The 22692-nt window shown below is 49.9% G+C and overlaps 1 protein-coding gene and 1 non-coding gene across 2 annotated transcripts in view; both read left to right on the top strand.

The window, feature by feature from the left end:
- CAMTA1 (calmodulin binding transcription activator 1) overlaps positions 1-22692 on the top strand; it is an 821930-nt gene that overhangs the window by 377348 nt on the left and 421890 nt on the right. The window contains exon 5 of the mRNA XM_077763975.1: positions 20712-20847. Coding sequence (XP_077620101.1) covers positions 20712-20847 — 136 coding nt within the window. The remainder of the gene's footprint in view (positions 1-20711; positions 20848-22692) is intronic.
- LOC144231518 (U6 spliceosomal RNA) lies at positions 14566-14668 on the top strand. Its single transcript, XR_013335090.1, has one exon. It is a non-coding gene; the product is annotated as a U6 spliceosomal RNA (small nuclear RNA).

The raw sequence follows: 22692 nt of genomic DNA, 5'->3' as shown, positions 1-22692 counted from the left end.
TGTGGTGTGAGGATGCATTGTGATGCTCATGAGGGGTCCAGTACACTGCCTGGCACAGAAGAAAGGATCAGAAAATATCAACTCACTTCCCATGCCAAATCTTTGCTTTTCCTTAAGATCTCAGAGCCATTTCCTCTAGATCTTCTTCCCTTGCTGACCAACACCCTCACTCCTCCCTGCCCTTGCTGGCCACCCCCTCAGTACATTTTATCATGGGCCACAGCTTAGGCCTTTATATCGTCTTTTCTTACCTGTTCATCCATCCATCCACCTATCTACCCATCCACCCATTCATCCATCCACCTATCCATCTACTCATCCTTCTACTACCCACCCATCCACCCATCTACCCATCCACCTGTCCATCTACTCACCCACCAATTCATCTTTCCATCCATCCATCCATCCATCCATCTGTCCGTCCATCCGTCTGTCCATCCATCCGTCCATCCATCCATCTCTTCCTTCTACCCACCAACTCATTCACCCATCCACCCATTCATTTATCTATCCATCCACCCACGCATCCACTTATCTACCTACTCACCTACCCGCCCATCCATCCATCCATCCATCCATCCATCCATCCACTTATCTACTTACTCACCTACCCGCCCATCCATCCACCCACCCACCCATCCACTTATCTACCTACTCACCTACCTGCCCATCCATCCATTATCCCCTCATCCATCCATCCATCCACCCACCCACCCATCCACTTATCTGCCTACTCACCTATCCACCCATCCATCCATTATCCCCTCATCCATCCATCCATCCATCCATCCATCCATCCATCCATCCACTCTTCCTTCTACCCACCCACCCATCCACCCATCTACCCATTCATGCCTGCATCCATCCACCACCTACCCATCCACTTATCTATGTACCCACCTACCTATTACATCTATCCATTATCTCCCCATCCATCCATTTTTCCTTCTACCCACACACCCATCCACCCATCTACTCAATCACTCATCCATCTACCCATTCACCCACCCACCCATCCACATGTCTGTTTCTTCTATGTAGATGCCAGACTGTAGGGAGTGAAGTGGATCAGCCTCCGCTCTCAGGACAGGGAGATGAAATAGGTGTCTGTGCACGCATGAATGTGTGCGTGTACGTGTGTATGCATGTGGTGGGGGTGGGTACTAGGAAGGGAGACTAAAAACTGCTGGGAAAATGCACAGAAGGGTCACCATACAGAGTCCAGCAGGGTCAGGAAGGCTTCATGGAGGAAGCAACTCTCCTCGACCATATATAAGCAACTTGAGGACAGGGGTTGTGCTAAGGTTGGGCCTTAGGAAAGCAGCTACATCCATAGACAGTCAGTTGAGTGCCCATTAGTTATATGAGGTACTGGGGTTACAAAGAGGGATGAAAATGCAAAATAAATAGTAATGCAAAGTAATGGTTAATAATTGGTTGTTCAACGGGTGAGTGTGCCTTTGCCTGCTTTGTTTGCTAAGAAATTCTCCCAGCACATGTTAAATCCCTGACTCCTTATGAATAAGAAGCTTAAGAAGGGCTCATCTGAGTTTTCATCTGATTCATGAATATGTAGGCAAGCTTCCTTTTAATCTCAAAATTTATTTTATTAGATGTATTTTCATGTGTTTGTTAGACCTAAGTTTTTCATTTGGATATATGAGAAATTTAATGAAGATGCCATCCCACCTTCCATGAGATGGCTAGAGGGTAGATGATGAGGTAGTCAACTGAGTGATGTCCTGGCTTTAGCAAGATCCCTGAGTACCTGATGCTCAGGGAGCTGAGCGCAAACAGTCATAATTACAGTCTCTACTGTGAATCATAAGCGTTTCTGTGGTACCTTGACTTGTGCCGCACCTCTCCATAAAACCAGAGAGCTCAGATGCTCTCGCCGCTCCCCGAGTGGGAGAGAGCCAGCTCCCTGCCAGGTGGGGCCATAGGTCTTGCCGGCCTCATTTTCCAGCAGGAGAGATTGTGAGTTTGGTTGGAAATGTAATAGCTGCTCAAGGTCAGGCTGTGAGCCCGTGGCTAAGGCCCTTGATGAGTTTTCTGAGGGATGGCCTAAATTTGCACCAGTCTGCAGGCTCCCATCCCGGTTGGTAGCTTCCGCCCCGGGGGGTGGGGGGTGGGGGGAGGAGAAGGAGAGAAACCAGCAGCTGGAGAATCTAGGGTATTCACACTCCTGATGAAGTCCACGATAGAAACGTGTTTAAAAGCAGTTTCCCACTTGCTAAAATTAATTTTTAAGGAAAGCGGCTATATACTGGTTTATCTTCAGACATCGTCATCATTCTGTACAAAAGCACAAAACTCTTAAGATCTCCTGCCCTCCTCTTCTGCCGCTCAAGTGGGTTCTTAAGACCCCGTCAGTAGGTTGGAGGCATGGAGGGAAGGGTCCTCTCCCCTGGTGTCAGGAGATGGTCAAGGGCGAGGCTCCAAGGCCAGTGAGGCACTGGCCAAGGGTCCCTTGGGGCTCTTACGTGGGAGTGTTTGTGGACACATGTCCCCCGCTGGCCTTGCTGCCCATGGCCTATCAGCTACTCCATGTCATCTGTACAGATGGACGGCACCCTGCCCACCACATTGCAGGCTCGTTTGCTGCCTGTCTACACAGGCTGCTGCTGTGATGGGCCCCGGTTTATACCACGTGCATCGCCATCAGCCTGTAGCCAGCAGAATGGTGTCAAGTGCCTTGACCTGCAACAGCCCACAGGGAGGTTGGGAGAGAGTCTAGAAGCGCCAGGAAGGAGCCCCAGGGTGCCAGGTGGATGGGGCACCTCAGACTGGTGCGGTGCCCAGCAACAGCCCAGTCTCTGCTTCTTCCTCAAAGCCCCTCCTCTCCCACCACCCTCTCTCTTCTCTCACCAGCCATTTCCCAAGAACTTCTCTGACCGGAAGTGGGAATTCATTTGCTAAGGCTCTGGATTTCTGGGGCTTGGAACTACTCAGGAGGTCCGGTCATGCAGAGGAGTGGCGAGGCTGGCACCCGTGTGGCATGGTGGGTGACTGATAACTACCTGGAGAACTGCAGAGGTTTCTCAGGACGTTCAGCCCCACTTCTGGGGTTCACTTCTCTGCCTGGGTCTCTGGAAAAGGTTGCAGTCAGATGCCCAGACTTTCAGTGGGCTCTTGAGTCCCCTCCAGTATAGAAGTCTGGGGCCCAGTCTCCCAGAGGAACACTCTATTCCCTGCTAGACGGTGACTGAGCCCCCCGCTCCCATTTTTGAGGGTGGCCTTATAGAAATGCACCCCTTTCATATGTGAGGTTGCTTACATGTGGGACCAGTGTCCCTGGGAACTTTCTCAGCTTCCTAAACTTTATAATCGCCTGTGACATGGGGCATCATGAAGAGGCTGAGAAAACCTCTTGGCCTGTCTTGCTCCAACAAGATTTTACGCTGTGTGAAGACAGGAGCTACTGCTTATGTCTAATCTGATGCTCGCCCCTCCCCAGGAGTCCTTGCCCAGCGTGTGCACACAGTGGGCTGAGGGCCAGCACTGGCTACCGGAGAAGAAGGGCCCCAGGTAGGAACCCCAAGACAGAGCTCTGTGCCTCAAGCCTCTGCCTTAAGGTCATTGCTGGGCTTTTTACCTCGCGCTCTCAGCCACCTAGCTCCCCTGGCAATGAAACATTGTTTTCTATTAAATGATGTGTCTGACATTTACCAAATTTTTATGTGACAATTTAGAAAGAACCAGTTGCATTAAACAGCCTTATTAATATTGCAGTAACATGATTAGGGGAGCATCATGGCCATTAGGCCGTAGGGCCAGATTTACGAGTTCTGGAGAGAGGAGGCAAAGAGGTCTCTGTTGACCAAAACACCTTCAGCACAATCCACGTTATAATTAATGAAACTCAGAGACGAATCCCCCTGATGACGCCGCCGTACAATGTGAAGAAAGCCTGGATGATGCATTTCCACCCGGGGAGCGTGCGTGGCAGACTTGCAGCGTTTAGCACCAGGGGGAGTTGAGGCTGCTCAGAGAGCTCCTTCTGGTCGGGTCCGAGGTAGACAAAATAGACCCTTTCCGAACACTCTGCTGGTTGTGGCGGCATTCTGAGTCTCTGTACACATCGTAACCATCTCCTGGTGGTGGGGAGGGGGCAGCATAGGACAGAGGTCAAAACATGCGCCTGGCACTGGGTGTTATATGGAAACCAACTTGACAATAAACTATTTGTAAAAAAAACAAAAACAAAAAAAACGTGCCTGGAGTGAGACCTGCCCACACAGACTGCTGGTGTCACCCATAACTGCTGGAGGGCTTGGGCAAATTTTCGAGCCTCTCTGAACCTCGGTGGCCCCCTCAGAAGAGGAATGACCACATGGCCTGCTGCACAGGGTCACTGTGCAAGCCCGATGGGCTCACCCCTGTAAGCCTTCACCACAGTGCCCAACTCTTACTTCCTGCTCAGTGTCTGTTGGCTCCTGCTGGCATGGGGGGAGGTCTTTACAGATCCCCTCTGCTCCCAGTCCTGGGTAGGAGCCCACTGGAGGTGTTTCGGGAGACCCACCACAGTTAAGACCCCCTACTGGGTCTATAGGAGACCCCAAATAAAGGGATATGGCTCCTGCCCAAGGGTGTCCAGTCTTCTGGGGAAGCAGACACGTGGAACTAACTGGAATCAAACAGGAACCACTGCAGGGAGGGTCTAGATTGAGGGACCCGTGTGGTGCTATGGAAGGGTAGAGCAGGTGATATTTAATTCCATGGAGGGAGGTAGTAATAGTATCATTTGAGATAGGCCTTGAAGAACTCAACAGGATTTTGGCTTCGGCCAGGGGAGAAAGCAAGGGCTAAGGTGATACCCTGCTCACTGACACAGAGGCCCAAGGTTACACGTTGCGCGGGTGACCCAGCAGGGCTGGGTCCCTGGTGCATAAGGCCGTGTATAGAAAAGGGCAGCAAAGCAGGCTGGGCCCGGCTGGTGGAAGGCTCTGGTTGCCAGGCCCATTCACAGTGCGCTAACAGGACTTGTGTCCCCCTGCGCATGGAGAAGGCCACCCTGGAGCAGGCGGGGCCGGTGAGGTTCTGTGCCAGCCTGGGCAGCTCTTGGGTCTGGAGCAGAAAAAAGAGGGCATATAGAGGCAGGGGGTGAGAGCAGGGGTGGGGGACTCAGGGTGGTGGTCAGTGATAGTGTCACCTCCCTGTCTATGTCTTGGTCACCTGTGGAAGCCCAACGCTTGTGCAGCGGGACGTTACGGGAGTCTACAGACACTGGTGAAGTGTGGCCTCTGTTCTCAAGGGGCCAGGAGGGCAAGACGAAGTACATGAAACCCTTAAGTGCCAGAGGATGGGCAAAGTGAGGCTCAGGAGGCTGGTGTTTTGGGGGGGGGTCCAGTGTGTGGGTAAAGAAGGGGAGAGGAGAGGGGGGTAGGAGTGTGGGCCTAGAGGGGTGCTGAGCCTACACACAGGTGGCAAGGAACAGCTTAAGCATCCCCTAAAATGAAGCTTCTCGATGACAAGTTTCCTTTTTTCTTTTACTGTGAAGCGGTGTATGTTCACTGTAGACAAATTGGAAATACAGGTAGGCGAGATGAAGAAAACAGGCCACTGCTAACTGCTGATAAACATGGGGTGGGGGTGAGGGGACTGGTATTTGGCCTTGCTTTCATCCAAATATTTCTCATGGGGCCTTTGAGCTGAATGGCCCATTGAGGCCCTGGGAGATACTTCCCAGGGGCCCTTCAATTCCAGGAACTGAACCTGTGTGGCCAGGCGGGAAAGCGCCAGGGGTGTGAGCCTGTGGAAGGTTCTGGAGCCTGTGGAAGGTTCTGGGTGCACAGGAGGAGGGTCCCCTCCTCCCAACCTGGGAGAAGCACCACCAGGTGCCCCCAGAACTCTGGTTTGGAGGTAGCAGTTTCAGGATTCACAGCCACACTTTTTGGGCTTTGGTCGCAGAACCTTGGTAGACTGCCAAGGAGCCCTGGCCAATTAAAGGCGCTTCTGGGAAGCAGGAAGGAGGGGGGGAGGGGCAGGGATGAAGGGTGGGGGGAAGGAAGATGCCTTTGAGGGAAGCTAGCAGATTCTGCTCTAGCCCCAGACACTCGGGGCTGCTTAGCACCCCCGTGTCCCCACCGATGGCTCCTCTGGGCCAACCCTGCTTCCCCACAGCCCTCCCCAGGCCGGCCATGGCTCATGGAAAAGCTCCTTCGCTGCCTGTCTCCTGCCATCTGGAACATCTTCCGAATCTCTCTGCCTCATCACCCCTCCATCTGCACCAAAGGTCATTTCCCTGATTCTGTTATTAATCCCAGCAGCGCTTACTGGGGTCTGTGGTCTTCTTTGTGGGAGAAAATCATCATCTGTGTCATGACGGAGAGCAGCCACAGGTCCTGGCCTTGGGTGGAGGTGACCACTCAGGCTTCTCTGCCTGGGAGCCTGAGCTTGAGAGCCTGGGGAGAAAGTCATCATTTCCCAGCCCAGGTGAAGGGCAGCTGAGACGATTTCGGGGTGCTCCCTGCAGCCCCTGGGCTCCATGCCAGGTGGGCACAGAGAGCTGGTGCCCGTAACTTCTTCAAGAGCCCAGGGCTATGGCCATCAAGGCCTGTCCTGTGGGTAGATGGCATCTTCCCTTCTCGAAGATCCCGCTCTGAGCTCAGAATGACTTGGCTCCATGCCTACTTCTGGTGGGAGCCTTCAGCAACAGGGTGGGAGGGACCTTTTGGTGCCTGGCACGTGGCAGGTCGCATACGAGCCATCCCTGTGTCCCCAGGCACTTGCATGCAAAATGAAGAGTCAGGGAGGGGCTCCCAACTCATGGTGCCCTGGGATCTGCTGTCTAGTGAGAGTCTCTAAGGGTAGCCCTCTCTGGGCGGGTCAAGCAGCCTCAGCTCAGGCCCTCGGGGGGATCTGCACAGGCGGCCTCTCTACCCTGTGATGGTGGGTTTGAAGTCGGAGGGAGCAGAGCTGTCTGGGTGGGTCCGGAGAGGAGGGGCAGGCAGGAGAGAGGAAGGCAGAGGGCCAGCCGGCTGGGTGGGGAGGGTCCCAGGCCGCACAGGCCCCCGGCGGTCATCACACATTGAGCCAGCGCAAGGGCGGTGTCAAGGTCAGTGATGTGACCGCTGAGGGATGAGACGGGTCAGGCAGGTGGTGGCGGTGTCCCTCCGAATCAGACAGGCCAGGGGCTGACCTGGGGCTCCAGCTGGCTGCTGTGTGACCTCGAGGCCTCCGTCACCTCTGAGACGTGGTCTCCTCCTCTGCCAAATGGGAAGCTAATGGCAGCTACCTGACGGGATCGAGTGGGTGAAAGCCATGACCCCCGCCCTCACAGAGGCCCGGGAGCAGGGACAGCTCTGCCTGCCTGGGGTCACAATGGGCGGCAGGGTGTGGCAGCACAATGGGGTGCTGGCGGCAGGGGTGCTGGGGGGGGCACTGTGAGGAGACAGCCCCCCCGCCCCCCACCGTGGTGGCGGGCCCCGCAGCCAGAGCAGGGCCTCCCGTCTCAGTGTCGCTTCCCTTGGCCGCCACCTGCCGGGCTCAAGCTGGCTGTCGTGCTGCAGGACACGGTGCCGCTGACCCGCACCCGCAGGGACCGTCTCCTCGGCTCCATTTGCGGCGCCTGAGCCAGGCCACCCCGGACCCCTGGGCGCGGCTGGACGGTGCCCTTAGCCTGGGCAGGGCTGGCCCTGGGCTCCCCGGGTATTCCCGCCCGGCTCCCACTGGCAGGAGAAACCAGCCTTCATCCCGGCGACTGTTTGCTTTGGAGCCAGAAGCCCAATTGGCTCTAGAGAACATTTTTATGTTTTCCACTAAAGATAAAAAAAAAAAAAAAGTTACCAGACAAAACAATTCTATTTTAATGCACAGCATTTCTATCTTGGGTTCTTTTCTGTAGAGCCCTTGTCTGTTATTAGTTTGCTTATTGATGGATTCCCTTGCTAGACTGTAAGCTCCCTGAGCACCAGGCCATGCCTGCCAGTGGGCCCCGGGGGCTGACAGCAGGGCCTGGCCCAGAGGGAGCCCTGGGAAGCGCGTGGAGGGCAGGAGGGACCAGTGTTTAGCGTGACCTCTTTGGATGTCCCCGCGAGGTGGCCCTGCCTGGTGTTTACACAGCTCCCCCTCGGCGGATCTTCTGTCTGCCCATCTTCCTCTTAATAGTTATGGATTATGGAAAAGAAGAACAAAGCCCATTTAGATGTTCCCCTACATTTGATTTGAGGAAGTTTTCATCAGAACGGCTCCATTTATTGGCCTTTAGCGTACAGCCTTATTCCCTTCTCGCCAAATGAATATTGCCTTGTCTCCTTGAGAAAAATTGATTTCACCCAGGAAGGAGAATAGCAAACTCCCTCCTGCTTTTCTTCTTCTTCTTCTTCTTTTTTTTTTTTTCCTCCCACCGAGACAGAATTTATCTCCTAGGTAGGTGGGGGGAAAAACCGGAATAATTGGACCAGAAGCTAATTCCCAGAGATTCATTGTCTCGAACGCTGCCACTGGAATGTGGGACGCTTGCCTTGAATTGCACGCTAATGATAAATGACAACTCTAACAGACCGTCACATTGAGATGTTTAGTCCTTCCTGCTAGGAGATGACACATTAATTTTCTCTCAGATTTACATTGGATTATTAATAAAATATCGGTGTTTGAATGTGACAAGTGAGGGTCTGTAGAAGTGCCAGGCTCTATTTAGGGGCCCGGATTTTAGCCAAATGAGATGTCAGTGGGGTCAAACATGACCCAGATGCCAGTGGCGTTTGAGCGATAGTCTTTTTGCTTCACTGGGCTCAGGCTCCCATAACCTGGGCTGCACCAGGCAGCAGGGATGGAAGGCTCTCTTTCTTCCCAGCAGCGTTGAACCCAAAGAAAGGTGACTCCATATGTGCTCTCTTTCCTTTTCCTTCTGCTTCACCATCGACCCAACACTTGAAACGTGAGTGGTACTTTCTGTTTGTTTTCAAGACAAAGGAGAAGACTTCCTTTGTTCCAGCCACCGAGTTCCTTGATTAACTCACTCATTCGATGAGCATTTATGGAGCGTTTACTGTTTACATGTAGCTCAGGCAGGTGGAGGAGGCAGAGGGTGAGGCCGGCGTGCCAAGGCTAAGTGATCACCCTGCTTCTCTGCTCAGAGCCCTCCGTCGCTTCCCGTCCCTGCGAAGGTGAAGTTCAGAATTCTCAGAGGGGGTGGGGGCTGGGTGTGAGGGTGCCTCCCCCTCCGCTGCCCCAACCTAGACGAAGCCTCCCTCTGCGGGCCCTTTGCTGTTTCTTCCCTGTGTTTGCTGCTGTTGTGTTGACAGTCCAGGCCCCTCACTTCCCCTTCGTTGCCATTGATGCCATCCTCCTACCTGCTTCATTTGTGTCTTTCGTTTACTTCGAGCAAAATCCACGCTCCCTCGACCCGGGCCTGCGGGGCTCTCCGGCCTCACCCTCTGCCTGTGCCCTCTGCCCTCAAACATGTTTCTCAGGGGGCGCCTGGGGGGCTCAGTCGGTTAAGCGTCTGACTTCAGCTCAGGTCATGATCTCACGGTTTGTGGGTTCGAGCCCCGCGTCGGGCTCTGTGCTGACTGTTCGGAGCCTGGAGCTGCTTCAGATTCTGTGTCTCCTCTCTCTCTGCCCCTTCACCACTCATGCTCTGTCTCTCAAAACTGAATAAATGTTAAAAAAAAATTTAAAAAAAAAGTTTCTCGGGCCGCTGACCTTGCTGCTCTCTCTTTCCCTGGAACTTTCCTGGCTGAGCCCTGGCCTTCGCCTAGGTCTCTGAGGAGACAGGTCTCCCGGTTGGCTGTTCCCAAGTCACAGCCAGCTGTTACAGGAGGTGCTCCTGTGTCACTTCCTGTCCCGCCCCCCAGGGCGTGGTCTCCTAAAGCCCCGTGTGGCTCCGTGTGCCTCCTTCTACCTCCCCGACCGGACAGCAGGCCTTACACAGGCAGGGCTTTGGACACTTCTGTTCACAACGGCACCTGGAGCGCCTTACACGAACGCTTGGCCCATAATAGCTGCTCAGTAAATATTAATTGAATAAATCACTGAATATCATAATAGAATTTCAAGCCGAGTGCCCTGGGAGCTCTAGGCAAGGAGCCACTAATGAATCCTTGCCGACCTGCTGGGTAGTGATTCCTGGTCCTCACCATCTCTTCATATGGGCAGTCTCTTCTTTTCGGTGACTGCCAGCCTTGGTTGATAGGAACAAACCCACGGTTAGCAGGCTGCATTTAGTGAATTGGCTTCTGCCTCCGAGTTCTGGCGGCCTGAGCTGCCCCTCACCCTGCTTTCGGCCCCCCACGGAGGTGTTCTGGCCTGTGGACATGACAGTCCAGGTGCCCAGTCCCCCGGGGGTCTCCCTGGCCTGGTTCGGCCTCAGGCTTAGGGGGGCCTGCAGGAGACGGCTGCACACAGCACTCACTGCTGGGCAGCGCTGGGGCTGCTTCCACCTTTATTCTGGAGAAGCTCCCTCAAACGGAGCCCCTGGGGATCTGCTCCTGTGGGACAGAACCAGTGGGCTGGCACGGACGCCTCGCGGCCGACGGGGGGCCGAATGGGGCCGACGGGGGCTTCTGGGCATACAAATCTACCCAATCGTTTGTTTCCTGATAAGAAAGCCTCTTTTACGATTTTCAATTTGCCCTTATTTTAATGAAAAGAAGCTGGGGCTGGACCGCCCAAGAAGGAGCTAATCAAATAAAGCAAATTGGTGTTACCTTCTCCCGGTCCCTATCATTTCTATGGCTCCAGCTGGAATTTATTATGAAAAGCAATTGGTTTTCATATCTGGCAGATAGCAGCCNGGGGGGAGAGGGGGAGGGGAGGACACGGAGTGCTCCCCACCAGCTTTCCTGCTCTTTGTCCCCCAAATCGTGCAGACCCTATAAACAAGTCAGAAGAACACACTGGGTTGCCAGTTAATAAAGCGGCTCCTGTCCATGAGACCTGGGCCGTCGCTGTGGCTTTTGGGGGTTCCATTTGGCATCCTAACAACCTTGCTGTGCTCCAGCCATCAATTACCACTCTCGCTGGGTCTGTGTGCAAGGGAGATAAGCAGGGGAGACATTCCTTTTCCAGGCTCCTTTCCTCTCCTTGCAACAAAAGGAAGGGCTAACGGAACGATTTAAGTCAGGCTCAAATGGTCCTCCCTTCATATGAAATGTTCTGCTGCGAGAGGGAACGTGGGCTCTGAAAGGGCCCTGGGTTGCTCCTAGGGAAGGAGAGGGGCGTGTGTGCCAGGGATTCGTAACAAGACCCCAGGAAGGGGGGTGGGCAGTGGGCTGGTTCACTGGTTCTGTCCTTACCAGCTGTGTGACCTTGGGAAAGTTGATTCCCTTCTCTGTGTCCTTCTCACCTGCAAGATGAAGGTAGCAGTATTCACCTACTGCAGTTGTGGGATTAAGACGAGAAGCAGGAGGGAAGGGCTCTGTCTGCACCTGACACACGAGAATGCTAGAGAGGTGGCCGCTCTTGTCACAGCGATTGTTGTACTTATTCTGGGCGTTTTGGACTAGGCCACGCCCTCCTCAGGGTGCATCTCAATCAGGTCATGCTGTGTTGGAAAGATCAAAGGGAAAGGTGTGGGCACACGCATGTAAGCGGCGGTGAAGAGTGGCGTTTCTTGTTTCCGAACTGCGTACGGGACAGAGATGGTACCCTGGCCTCGGGAACAGCGTCCTTGCTCTAGGACACTACACGTTGGGCCTCATCACAGGAGCCCGTTCCACATTTGGGGCCAGGGCTTGGAGGCCGTTGGAGCCAGAAGAGTTGCCTCCTGGAGTGACGGGTGGGTTGGGACAAGGGCAATGAATAGTAAGGGAGGAGAAAGGGGGAGCCTGCCCAGATTTGGGTCCTAGCTGGAAAGGGGACTCTCTGGAGACGCTCACTGTTTAGAAGCTGTCCAGACTCTGCTTATGGAGTCTTACTAGGAACGAGGACATCATCAGGTCTCTTCTCCGCGGGAAGCCATGGGGACATAGCGTGCGACTTCAATGGAACAGTAGCTGATCAGCCAGAACAGAGCTGACAGCACAAAGTCAGCTGCTACTAGGCCAGGCCAGGAGAAGGGGCTGACAAGAGACCCGAGGAAGCCCCCGGATGCTGGGATAGCGGGCTGGATCTCAGTTGTCTGCATGGAATTTAAGGTGGCTGTCAAGATCCTGGAAATGATCCTCCGTTAGGGACAGGGGAAGGGGGGGGTTCTAGGAGGAAGGGCCAAGGACCTGAGCTGTTTGAGGTATACACTGATTTCTAAAGTTAGACTCAAGCACTGGAAAGAGCATCTAGACCATTCCTTTTGTAGGATTACCCTAGCGTTGGCCCCGCCCCCCCGTGGCTCCACAAATCCCTATTTAATGTCCACACACGAAACCGCTCAGCAACACATCACCCCTCTGATCTTCAGTTACTGATCTTCATCTCTGCACCGAATTTGAAAAATGTATTTTGCCTTAAGGTGGTGGACGAGTGTGTGGCTCAGTGCTTACAGACAGTCTGTCCCCTGGGTGAGTTTTCCAGCCACACCCTACAATGTGCCATTTCATTACACCCTAAGTCCTTCCATCAGTGAGCCTGGCAGGGGGACCTTACAAACAGGGGCCACAGTGGTTATCATTACTAGTCATGAAGAGCACGTATTACATGGTGGGCACCTCTCCTACATTAGGTCTACTGCAACAGAGGGATCAAGTAATTTGGTCAAGGTCACACAGCTCATAAGGAGCTGAGCCAAGTTTTAAGATGTAACCTAGAGCTCATTTCAAACCCCATGATCATCTTTTTTTTCTCTTTTAACTTCCTATTATGGAAAATTTCAAACACCTACAAATATAGACAGGCTAGTGTAATAAACTCCTATATACTTACCCTCCACTTTCAACTGTAGTCAACACATGGCCAGTCTGGTTTCATTCATGCTTCCCCCTCCCACCACACACACTGTTTTGAAGCATATCTTAGACACTATACAATTTTATCAGTAAATGCTTTAGTGTATATCTCTAAAACATAAGGTCTCTTTTTAAAATAATACTCCTGCACTACAATTATCACCCTTAAAATTAATAATTCTAGATATCATTAAACATCCAATCACTGTTTAAGATTCCAGTTGTTTCACAAATGCTGTGTATATATTTTTTTTTAATTTTTTTTTTTTTTACAGATTGTGACTGGTTGGTACCTCTCTTGTCTCTCTCTCTTTTTTTATTTTTGAGAAAGAGAGAGAGAGAGAGCAGGGTAGGGTCAGAGAGGGAGAGAGAGGGAGACACAGAATCTGAAACAGGCTCCAGGCTCTGAGCTGTCAGCACAGAGCCCGACACGGGGCTCAAACCCACGAACCGTGAGATCATGACCTGAGCCAAAGTCAGACGCTTAACTAACTGAGGCACCCAGGCACTCCTTAATATATATATATCCCTACTCTAGCATTCTCTTAGTCTCTTTTTCATTGAATTCGTTGAAGAATTTAGGTCATCTGCCCTGAAGTTTCCCATAGTCTGGGTTTTGCTGACAATATTCCCATGGTGTCCTTTACCATGTTCTTCTGTCCTCTGTGGATCTTATAAAGTGGTAGATCAAGAGATCTGAATGATTTCAAATTCCTTTTTTTAAAGTTTTTTTTTTTTCCCCCTACAGCAAAGTATTCTTTCTATCAGGGACACATTCTATCTGGTTGTCTTTCTTTTGTGATTTCAGTCACTGTTGATGATTCATTAATTATTAGGGATTGCAAAATAGTGATGTTTTAATTCTCTCACTTCTTCATTTATGGGTGGGAATAGTTTTATAGAGAAAGTCCTCTCTTTTGTGATTTGCTAACTCAAAGAAACAGTTTGTACAGGAAAGGTAAGATAAATGCCTGATTCTTCCTCCTTATACTTTTTCAGTTTTCAAAATAATGTATTAGGTTGGGAGCTTCCTCCAACAATGATCAATTAGTTTTTTGTTTGTGCGCTTTAGGTTCATTATGAACTTATGGATTTAAACATATTTAATGTTTTTTAACCCGAAGCAGTTGATATTGTTATTGATGCTTAAATTGGCCCACTTTTGGTCAGTAGGAGCCTCTTCAAGTTGATTCCAGAGTCTTTTTTTTTTTTTAAGTAGGCTTCACCCCCAGCGTGGAGCCCAATGGGGGGCTTGAACTCACACTGTGAGATCAAGACCTGAGCTGAGATCAAGAGCCCGACCTAGCCAACCCAGGCACCCCCTGAGTCTTTTTTATATGATTTAAATTCTTTGACACAGCTCACATCATATTTAATGGTGAAGCTGAACATTTTCCCCCTAAGATGAGGAACAAGGCAAGGTTGTTTATTCTCACCATTTCTATTCGACATTGTACTGGAGGTTCTAGCCCGTGCAATAAGGGAAGAAAAAGAAAAGGTATCTCAAATGGAAAGGAAGAAGTGAAACTCTATTCATAAGCAACTTGATTATAAATGTAAAAGATCCTAAATAACCTGCAAGAAAATTTTACTAGAACTAATAAATGGATTTAGCAAGGTCACAGAATACAATATAGCAAGGTCGCAGTATACAAAAATCAATTGTGTATTTATATATAAGTGGAAATGTGGAAATGAACAATCCAAAAATGAAATTTAAAGTAAACAATTCCAGCACGCCCTTTGGCAGCACATAGACTAAAATTGGAATAATACAGAGAAGATCAGCATGGCCCCTACACAAGGATGACACGCAAATTCGTGAAGCGTTCCATATTTAAACAAAGAAACAAACAAATTAAACAATTCCATTCACAGTAGCATCAAAAAGGGTAAAGTACTTAGATAATTTAATTTACAAAGTGTGAAACCTATCCTACGAAGTCTGACTGAGAGAAATGAAAGATTTAGATAAATGGAGAGGCATTCCACGTTCTGTGGTTGGAAGTGATTAGAAGATTCAATATTGTTAAGATGGCAGTTCTTTCCAAATAGATTTTTAGACTCACCGCAACGTCTATCAGAATCCCAGCAGGCATTTTTATTGCTGTTGTTTTTGCTGCAGAAGTTGTCAAACTTACCTTAAAAGCTTTTGCATGAATACAAAGGACCTAGAATAGCCAAGACAATTTTGAAAAATAAGAGCAAGGTTGGAGGACTTAGAGTCACGGACTTTAGAATTTACTCCAGAGATGTAACAATCACGACCATGTAGTATCTGTATACGGATAGAAAACAGAGCAAAATCTGAAGTCCAGAAATAAAGTCTTATATTTATGGTCAATTTACTTTAACCAAACATGCAAGCATAATTCAATGGGAAAAAGGATAGCCTTTTTTTTTAAAAGCAACAACTAAAACAAACAAACAAACAAAAATAGTGCTGGGATCATTGGATATATAGCCATGTGCCAAAAATCAACTGAGGCCCTTACCTCACACCATACACAAAAGCTAACTCAAAATGCATATAGACTTAAATGTGAAAGCCAAGACTACAAAGCTCAGAAGAAAACACAAGAGGAGATTTCTGTAACCTCAGGTTAGGTAAAAAATAATCCTAGAAGTGATACTGATGGCATGATTCATAAAAGAAAAAAATTGAAAAATTGGAACTTGACCAAAATTAAAACCTTTTGCTCTTTAAAAGAAACCCATAAAGAAAAGGACAGTCACAGGCTGGGAGAAAACATTTGCAAATCCAATGTCTGACAAAGGACTTCTATCCAGATTTTATTGAAATAGCTCTTACAACTCGAAAAGAAGAACACATCTCAATTAAAAACAGGCAAAAGATTCAAATAGACATTTCACCAAAGAACTTATATGAATGGCTAATGAGGACATGAAAAGATGCTCAATATCATTAATCATTAGGGAGATGCAAATTAAAATGCTGCCACGCACCCAGTAGGATGGCCATAATCCAAGAGATGAGACAATGCCAAATGCTGGAAAGGATGTGATGTTGGAACCCTCATTCATTTCTAGTCATTTCTAGTCATTTAAGCAAAATGGTGCTGCCATGTTGGAGAACACTTGGCCAGTTTTATGTTTATGCTTATGCTCTGTTTGTTCTCTGTTGTACCTGTCTTTCACTTGTTGCTGCATTTTTAATCATGCTTAGGAAGTTTTCTCCCCTTTCAGGTTATAGAGACGTTCACCAATGTTTTCTCCCATAGTAGCGTATGATTTTATTTACTACATTTAAATCTCAGGTCCATTTGGAATTCATCTGCTATACAGTGTGGGGAATAGATCCAATTTTGTCTTTTTCCATATGCCAATATCACTTATTAAAAAGTCAATCCTCTTCCCCCACTGATTTGCGATGTCCTCTTTAGAGTATAGTAATTTGCATATGGAAGTGGGAATATTTCTGGATTTCCTCTTCTGTTCCCTTCGTCTATGTATTCACCTGTCAATTCCATACTTTTTAAAATATAGAGGTTTTATAGAGTGTGTTAATAACGTGTAGGGCTAGCCTCTACACCCTGGTTCTCTTTATTAAAGTTTTTCTGGCTATCGATGGTGTTTTTTCCTTCCTAATAAATTTTATAATAAAATTCTCTAGATCCAGAAAAAATCCTGATGGGATTCTTGTTGTCATTACATTTTATTTATAGATTTATTTTGGGGAGATTGACATTTTCATGATTTTTGCTTTTCTTAATCAAGAACATGCTATGCTTTTGCATTTACTGAAACTTATTTTGTCCTTTAGATTTTTATCGTTCTTCTCCATGGGTTTTGGGAATGTCTTATTAAATTTATGCCTAAGTATTTAATTTTCTTACTATATGATGTAAGTCATGCAGTATATATATGATGGAGTCCTCTATCATTCTTTCTGTCTCGCTTGTGTGTGTGTGTACGTGTATATCACACACACACACACACACACACACACATAACTATTGATTATGCATCTTAACTTTACACCTGCTTGTTTACTTTTGTAATTTGCAGTAGCTTTCCTCTTGATCCTGTGATCTTTTGACCATACTGCACGAGGGTTATTGGTTTTCCCAGCCATTCGTGTCTCAGATTAAAAGGTCATTTGGCTAGAAGCCTCCCTTGTTAGAAGGAAGCTTCCCGATGCTCACGGTCTTTTCCTTGATATTTCTCTGGCTGCTGCCTTCGAGGTGTTGGGTTGTTTCCCTGAGGATCTCTTACACTGTCAGCTTTAGCTGGGCTTCCCCCGGGACTCTGAGATAGACTCCAGCACTGCTTACTTGAGAGGCAGTCCTGGGAAGCACCAGTAGGGGGCATGAAGGTGAGAGAGGAAGGGGAGGAATACAAATAAAGGGCTCTTGGGGGTGCCTGGGTGGCTCAGTCGGCTAAGGATAGGACTCTTGGTTTCAGCTCAGGTCAGACTCTCACTGTTCATGAGTTTGAGCCCCATGTCAGGCTGTATGCCGACAATGTGAGCCTGCTTGGGATTCTCTCTCCCCCTCTTTCTGCCTCTCCCCTGCTCATGCTCTCTCTCTCAAAATAAATACATAAATTAAAAAAAAATTTTTTTTTAAACCCAACAAATAGAGGGCTCTTGTCCATCAGGTTTCCACCTGGGCAACTGGCACTTAGGCCCTAGAAGATCATATGGAGACTCAGAGTCATCCTGACCGCAGGGTGAGGAGGCCTGGGGTTGCCTCAGAGTTATCCGAGTTGTGGAGTGAGGGGGCCAGGACTTCACCCACCAAATCCCCAGCCCCTGGGTGAGGGGTGCGTTTAGGGCATTCAGGATCACCCAGCCAGGGCAGCAAACTGGAGCTAGCCCCACAGTCTATACTAAACCAGCGGAGGTGGGGGAGACACTGGAGTGGCCCTGAGTCCGAGTGAATCCTGCTCAGACACTGTAGCTACAAAGGCTTGGTTTTTTCGTCTGTTGGGAGTGATGATCTTACTTCATTGTGCTGTTGTGAGAAGGCAAACAGCCTGGATAAAGACACGGTTGTAGGTGTAGCTGTGGATGTGGATGTAAGTGCAGATGTTGGCATCGATACGCACGTGTGGATGCAGATGTTTGTAGAGATGCAGACAGACATTGACGCAGGTGCAGGTGTAGACATACAGACGGAGGTACACAGGGACAGAGACACAGGTATAGAGATAGGTGTAGACACGCACGCGGCCTGCTCCTCCCTTGCCAGGCACTCACTGGGACTTGGTGGGATCACTGGGTGGTAGGACTTCCATGCCTCCTACCTGACTCTCTCACCTCTGCCACCTGTCCTCAGCTCCGTTCCCATTTCCCTGCTCTTCTCAGGTGGATGCTACCTTTTATGCTGCCGTGAGATGTATTAAAGCCCTCCCCTGGCCGGCCCCCTCGTGTGGGGCCTAGTCCGCTCGTCCCTCCCTCCCGGACCCCTTCCCACCAGCTCGTACTTGATTATATTCTGGGCTGGCGGCTCAGCCTCATGTTCTTTGCGTTGTGGGGCCCCTCTCTCTACAGTCTGGTTTTCTCTTTGCCTTTCTTAGGACCCGAGAACTATGGAGGGAGGGACCTTCCTCCATCACACAGAGCAGAAGCAAGTTCTAATACAACCATAGTGCTGGATTAAATACCATTAGGTTGCTCATTATTGCAAGTTAAAATGACGACTACATTTTTTAAGGCCATGTAAGTTGGCCACTTGGGCTCCCTGTGGGATTACATCCAGCTCAACATGTCAGAAGACAGGGCCATTCTCACATTCTCAGAATGCAAAGGGCACGTCACCAGGGGAAGATGGGTTTCCTTAGGTGGGGACAGTTGGGGTTCTGACTGTGGACGTGACAGTATTCTGGGAAGTTCACTCTCTCTGGGTCGTACCAGTCATGATCTGAGGACGGCTGGCCCGAACGCCCTGCTGAGGTTTGCTGACCATGTTTAGAAAAGAGTGGGGCGATGGAGCAGCTCTGCGTGTAGTTGTCTTAGCTCATGAGGTGCTGGATTGGTTTGATGTTGCGTCTTCCTCAGCAGATGGGCTTCCTTGAATGCTCCCGTGGATGTCTTCATTCCTGTGAGGAGGGGGCGGGACAAATGCAGAACCATCTGTTTGATCAGATGCGTTCCTTTGCTTCTTCCCGAGGCAATGACCCTGAGCACTGTAGTTGGACTTTGGGGCCATTCCAATGGTCCGGGTACCATGAGCAGGACCGAAGTGGAGAGAGGCAGGCCCGGGTGGCCCCATGTTCGAGCCTACCTGCCAGTTAGAAAGGGATGAATACTGTAAGGTTTTCAGTGCAGACCCGTAGGTGTGAGACAGACGGTCAGGTGACAGGATTGTGACAAGCCTGTGAATTGTGTTCGTCGGCCACGCTTAGGGAGGAAACCAGCGCTGACACAAACCAATTGCACCATAATTGGCAAACAATGAAGTGTTGGGAGTCGCTGCTGAAAGTCTATAATTTCCAATGGAATTGCTGTTCAGTCCGCTCGCTGCTGAATGACACAGCCCGTCTGGAGGGGAACTACAATTAGCCGCTGTCACCCTGGTGTGACTCCCCCCTCCCCCCACGCCCACCCCGGGTGTGCCCCAAGTAAGACCTCACTAGCCAGTGTCCTGTGCCTGACTGTGAAATGGCCCCTTGCTGGGGGAGGAGGAAGGAAAGCCTGTGATGGATACAGGCTCTTGCCCCAGGCCACAGGGAATCACTGTCGCAAAGACATGGACGCCCACTCGCATTGGAAGAAACCACCTCCCTCGCCTTGTATGTGTAAAGAGCTCTCGCGCCAAGGCTAGGAGTGAGATGCACCTGTGCCTGTCTGCTGGGCGCACAGAGTCATTTGTGAGTGCTGTGCTGAGGCTTCAGCCGTGGAGAGCATGGCCATGGGGAGCGAGTGACATACTGTTGGCTTTCGGGGAAGCCTCTGTTCTCCTTGAAGGTTGAATCTGCCCACACTTGCTGCTCTTGCGTCATTCTGGAAGTGGCTCACCATAGCACGTGCTGCCAGAGGAATTTAGTTCTTCCTCTCCTTGGTGTTTCCAGACCAAAGAGTGTGCCTGGTGTAGCTGTGGAGGTGCGTGAACATCCTCTGCTCTCTGTGGTTGATGCGTGACTTCTTTTAGGACAATTCACGCTTCTTTTTGTTTGTTCTTTTTGAATGGTGCAAGAGCGACTATCCACCCTCGGCTTGTAGCAAGCGGGCGTCAAACTATTTTCCTAAGGTACAGTGGTCGTGGACCAAATAGACAAATTTACCTGTCGGGCTGAGCCTTCCGACAGCTGAAGCCCAAATGTGAAAGAATCGGGTACTTAGCTGGCTTGGAGAAGAAGGGCTATAGATGTTCCTCCGAATTTTGCAGTGATCTAAACACAGGCAATGAATCAAGAGCGTTTGGCCTGGGCGACTAGTTCTTCCATTGGTCTGTTCTTAACATAGTCATCTAGCGTCTGCGTTAAACTTATTTATTTCCTAATGCTGGGTGATGGATTAAAAGATGTGTAGAAAATCTTTCTACAAGAGATAAGATATTGCAGTCTGCCACAACACCCCCGGCTCTTTTTGCTTCCTCGTGCTGTTTTTTCTACTTTTCAGTGCAGAGCTCTGGCCCCCACGTCGTATATCTTGATTAGATGGGGGATATTACTAAGGGGATGTTTTTTAAGCCTATCATTGACACATTTAATTCATTAGGTACCAAATCCACAAGCAAATTTTGGCTGGCCATAAAACATGGTTAATCCAGGGAGCTGCAATAAAAGGTGAAAAATTATGTTCCGGCAAATGTGGAATATTGCTTTTCTGTAGAGACTTTTCCTGGTCTACGATATCTTTCTTCATAAATTTTTCTCCTGCTTGGTTCTCTTGGTAACTTAACCATTTGTTGTTTCCAGACCACAGAATGGCTCAATGATCCTCTACAACAGGAAGAAAGTGAAATACAGGAAGGATGGGTATTGCTGGAAAAAGAGGAAAGACGGGAAAACGACCAGAGAGGATCACATGAAACTCAAGGTCCAGGGAGTGGAGGTAAAGGGCAGAAAGTCTCTCTTGTTCCACTAATGTTGTTTCTGGGCTGCAATGACACGGAATCGCTTCGGAGTAATTTGCTGCCAGTCACCTCTATCAAAAGTATTTTTATTTGCCAAGCCCCCGTTTGCTGTGTTGTTTGTTTTTTCTTCTGCCTTCTCACTCAACGGTCTCCATTGACGTTTCCGTGAAACCAGATCTAAGTAAAGCACTCCTGTTTCTTGAGAGTCCTTGGTGTGTAGACTGGGATTTGCAAGGTTCCTGCGGAACCCTGTGCTGTCTCTATCACAGAGGAGCCTGCAGGTGCATTGAGGGAAGGGGGGGTCGCGTAAAGCGTCTCCCTCTCCAGGTGGCCTGGAGCTGCCTTTGCTGGGTGGGTCCCTTGGGAGCTGGTGATCTCCAACCAGAGCCCGGCTTTACTCCCTCTGCTGACAACGTCTTCTGCTTCCCTCTGGGTGTTTGAACCTCAGGGAGCTTGAAGGTGTTGAAGACAAGTAGATGGGGTTCTTGTGGCCGGGGTGGAGGTGGGCGCTGTAGGACGCCTCTTGGGATCTGTGCACGCTTCGGTGCAGGCCCTGGGGGAAGGCAGGTGCGGTCCAGTCTCTTCGCTGTTGTTCTGAGACCCCAGGCTCTCACTCTTGGGTGCCCATGGGGTCCCTTCATTGTTTGAGGGCCCGGGCTGTGGGTCACAGCAGTAGAGGACAGGGTGTGAATCGTGGTACGTTTGTGGTCTGCTAGTTAGCGAGCACCCACTTCCCTGTGTTGCTTGCTGATCCTTGTAAAGATCTTCCCTGTAAGGATGGTGCTGTCTTGGGCCCAGAGCTGACAGAGGGGCTTGTGATCCCCTTGGCATTTTGCGCTGGTCGAGGGCGGGATCCTGGAGTCCGCTGGAGGGTTGGGTCCGTGCCGGGAGGGATCACCTGAATCACAGGCCCTCTGAGTTCAACGGCTCACACTCCAGGCTGACGTTCTTTGTGACACACTTTATCCTGATGACTTTTCCTGTATTAATCATGTGCTTTTATGGCTGTAAAAAATAGCATCCAGTGGCTTTTATTATATTACCCCACAGAGAGAGATAGCTTTTGTGTTATGTTTTTGTGGATTTTTTAAACACCCAATAACAATGCTTTATGATGATGAACAAAGAAAAGCCCCAATATGAGAACTCTCACTTTCCTATGTTCTCCTGTGTTCGGTGTTTGCATGGTGTGATTTAATAAACTTGTGAGACGTTAAAATGCAGACCACCCCTGAATGCGCTCCTGCGGACCTGGTCGAGGACCGACTGGTGATGGTGCCAGCAGATCTGCCCTCGAGGGGCCTGAGGGCACGGGGGCTGGGCAGGGTGGGCAAAAGTGGGAAGGGTGGGGGCCACCCGCACAGGGACTACCCAGTTTGCAGAACTCACACCAGTGCAGGAGCGGACGGCCCCTGGGCCCGCAGCTCTCGCATAGTTCGACTTCAGTAATGCGTAAATCAGGAACTTTGGGTTGTAAGTAGCAGTGAGGGGGAATTCTTCCTCAGCAGCGGCTCAGAAGCCCGGGGCAAAACAAAACAAAACTCCCAGTGTTCATTTTCTTCCCTCGTGTTGTAAATTAGAAGTGTCGCTGGATGGAATCAGAATGATCAGTGTTTGTACACAGGCCATAGTTGTGTTTGGAGTTCTGTGGCTCACGCTCACAGTCTCGGGGGCAGACACCTGTATGGGGGAGGTCGGGACCCTTGGAACGCAGGGGCAGGGAATGGGCCAGACAGCGAGGGGTCTCCGAGACTTGTTGAAGGTCAGTGGCGGTGGGGAGTGGGGATGGGGGACGGGCTTAGAGACCCAGGTTCAGCTCAGCG

Source organism: Crocuta crocuta, unplaced genomic scaffold (assembly GCF_008692635.1).
Source record: "Crocuta crocuta isolate KB4526 unplaced genomic scaffold, BGI_CrCroc_1.0 scaffold13, whole genome shotgun sequence".
Classification (NCBI taxonomy): domain Eukaryota; kingdom Metazoa; phylum Chordata; class Mammalia; order Carnivora; family Hyaenidae; genus Crocuta; species Crocuta crocuta.
The sequence above is the reverse complement of the archived record's forward strand: the minus strand, read 5'-3'. Positions and strand labels throughout refer to the sequence as shown.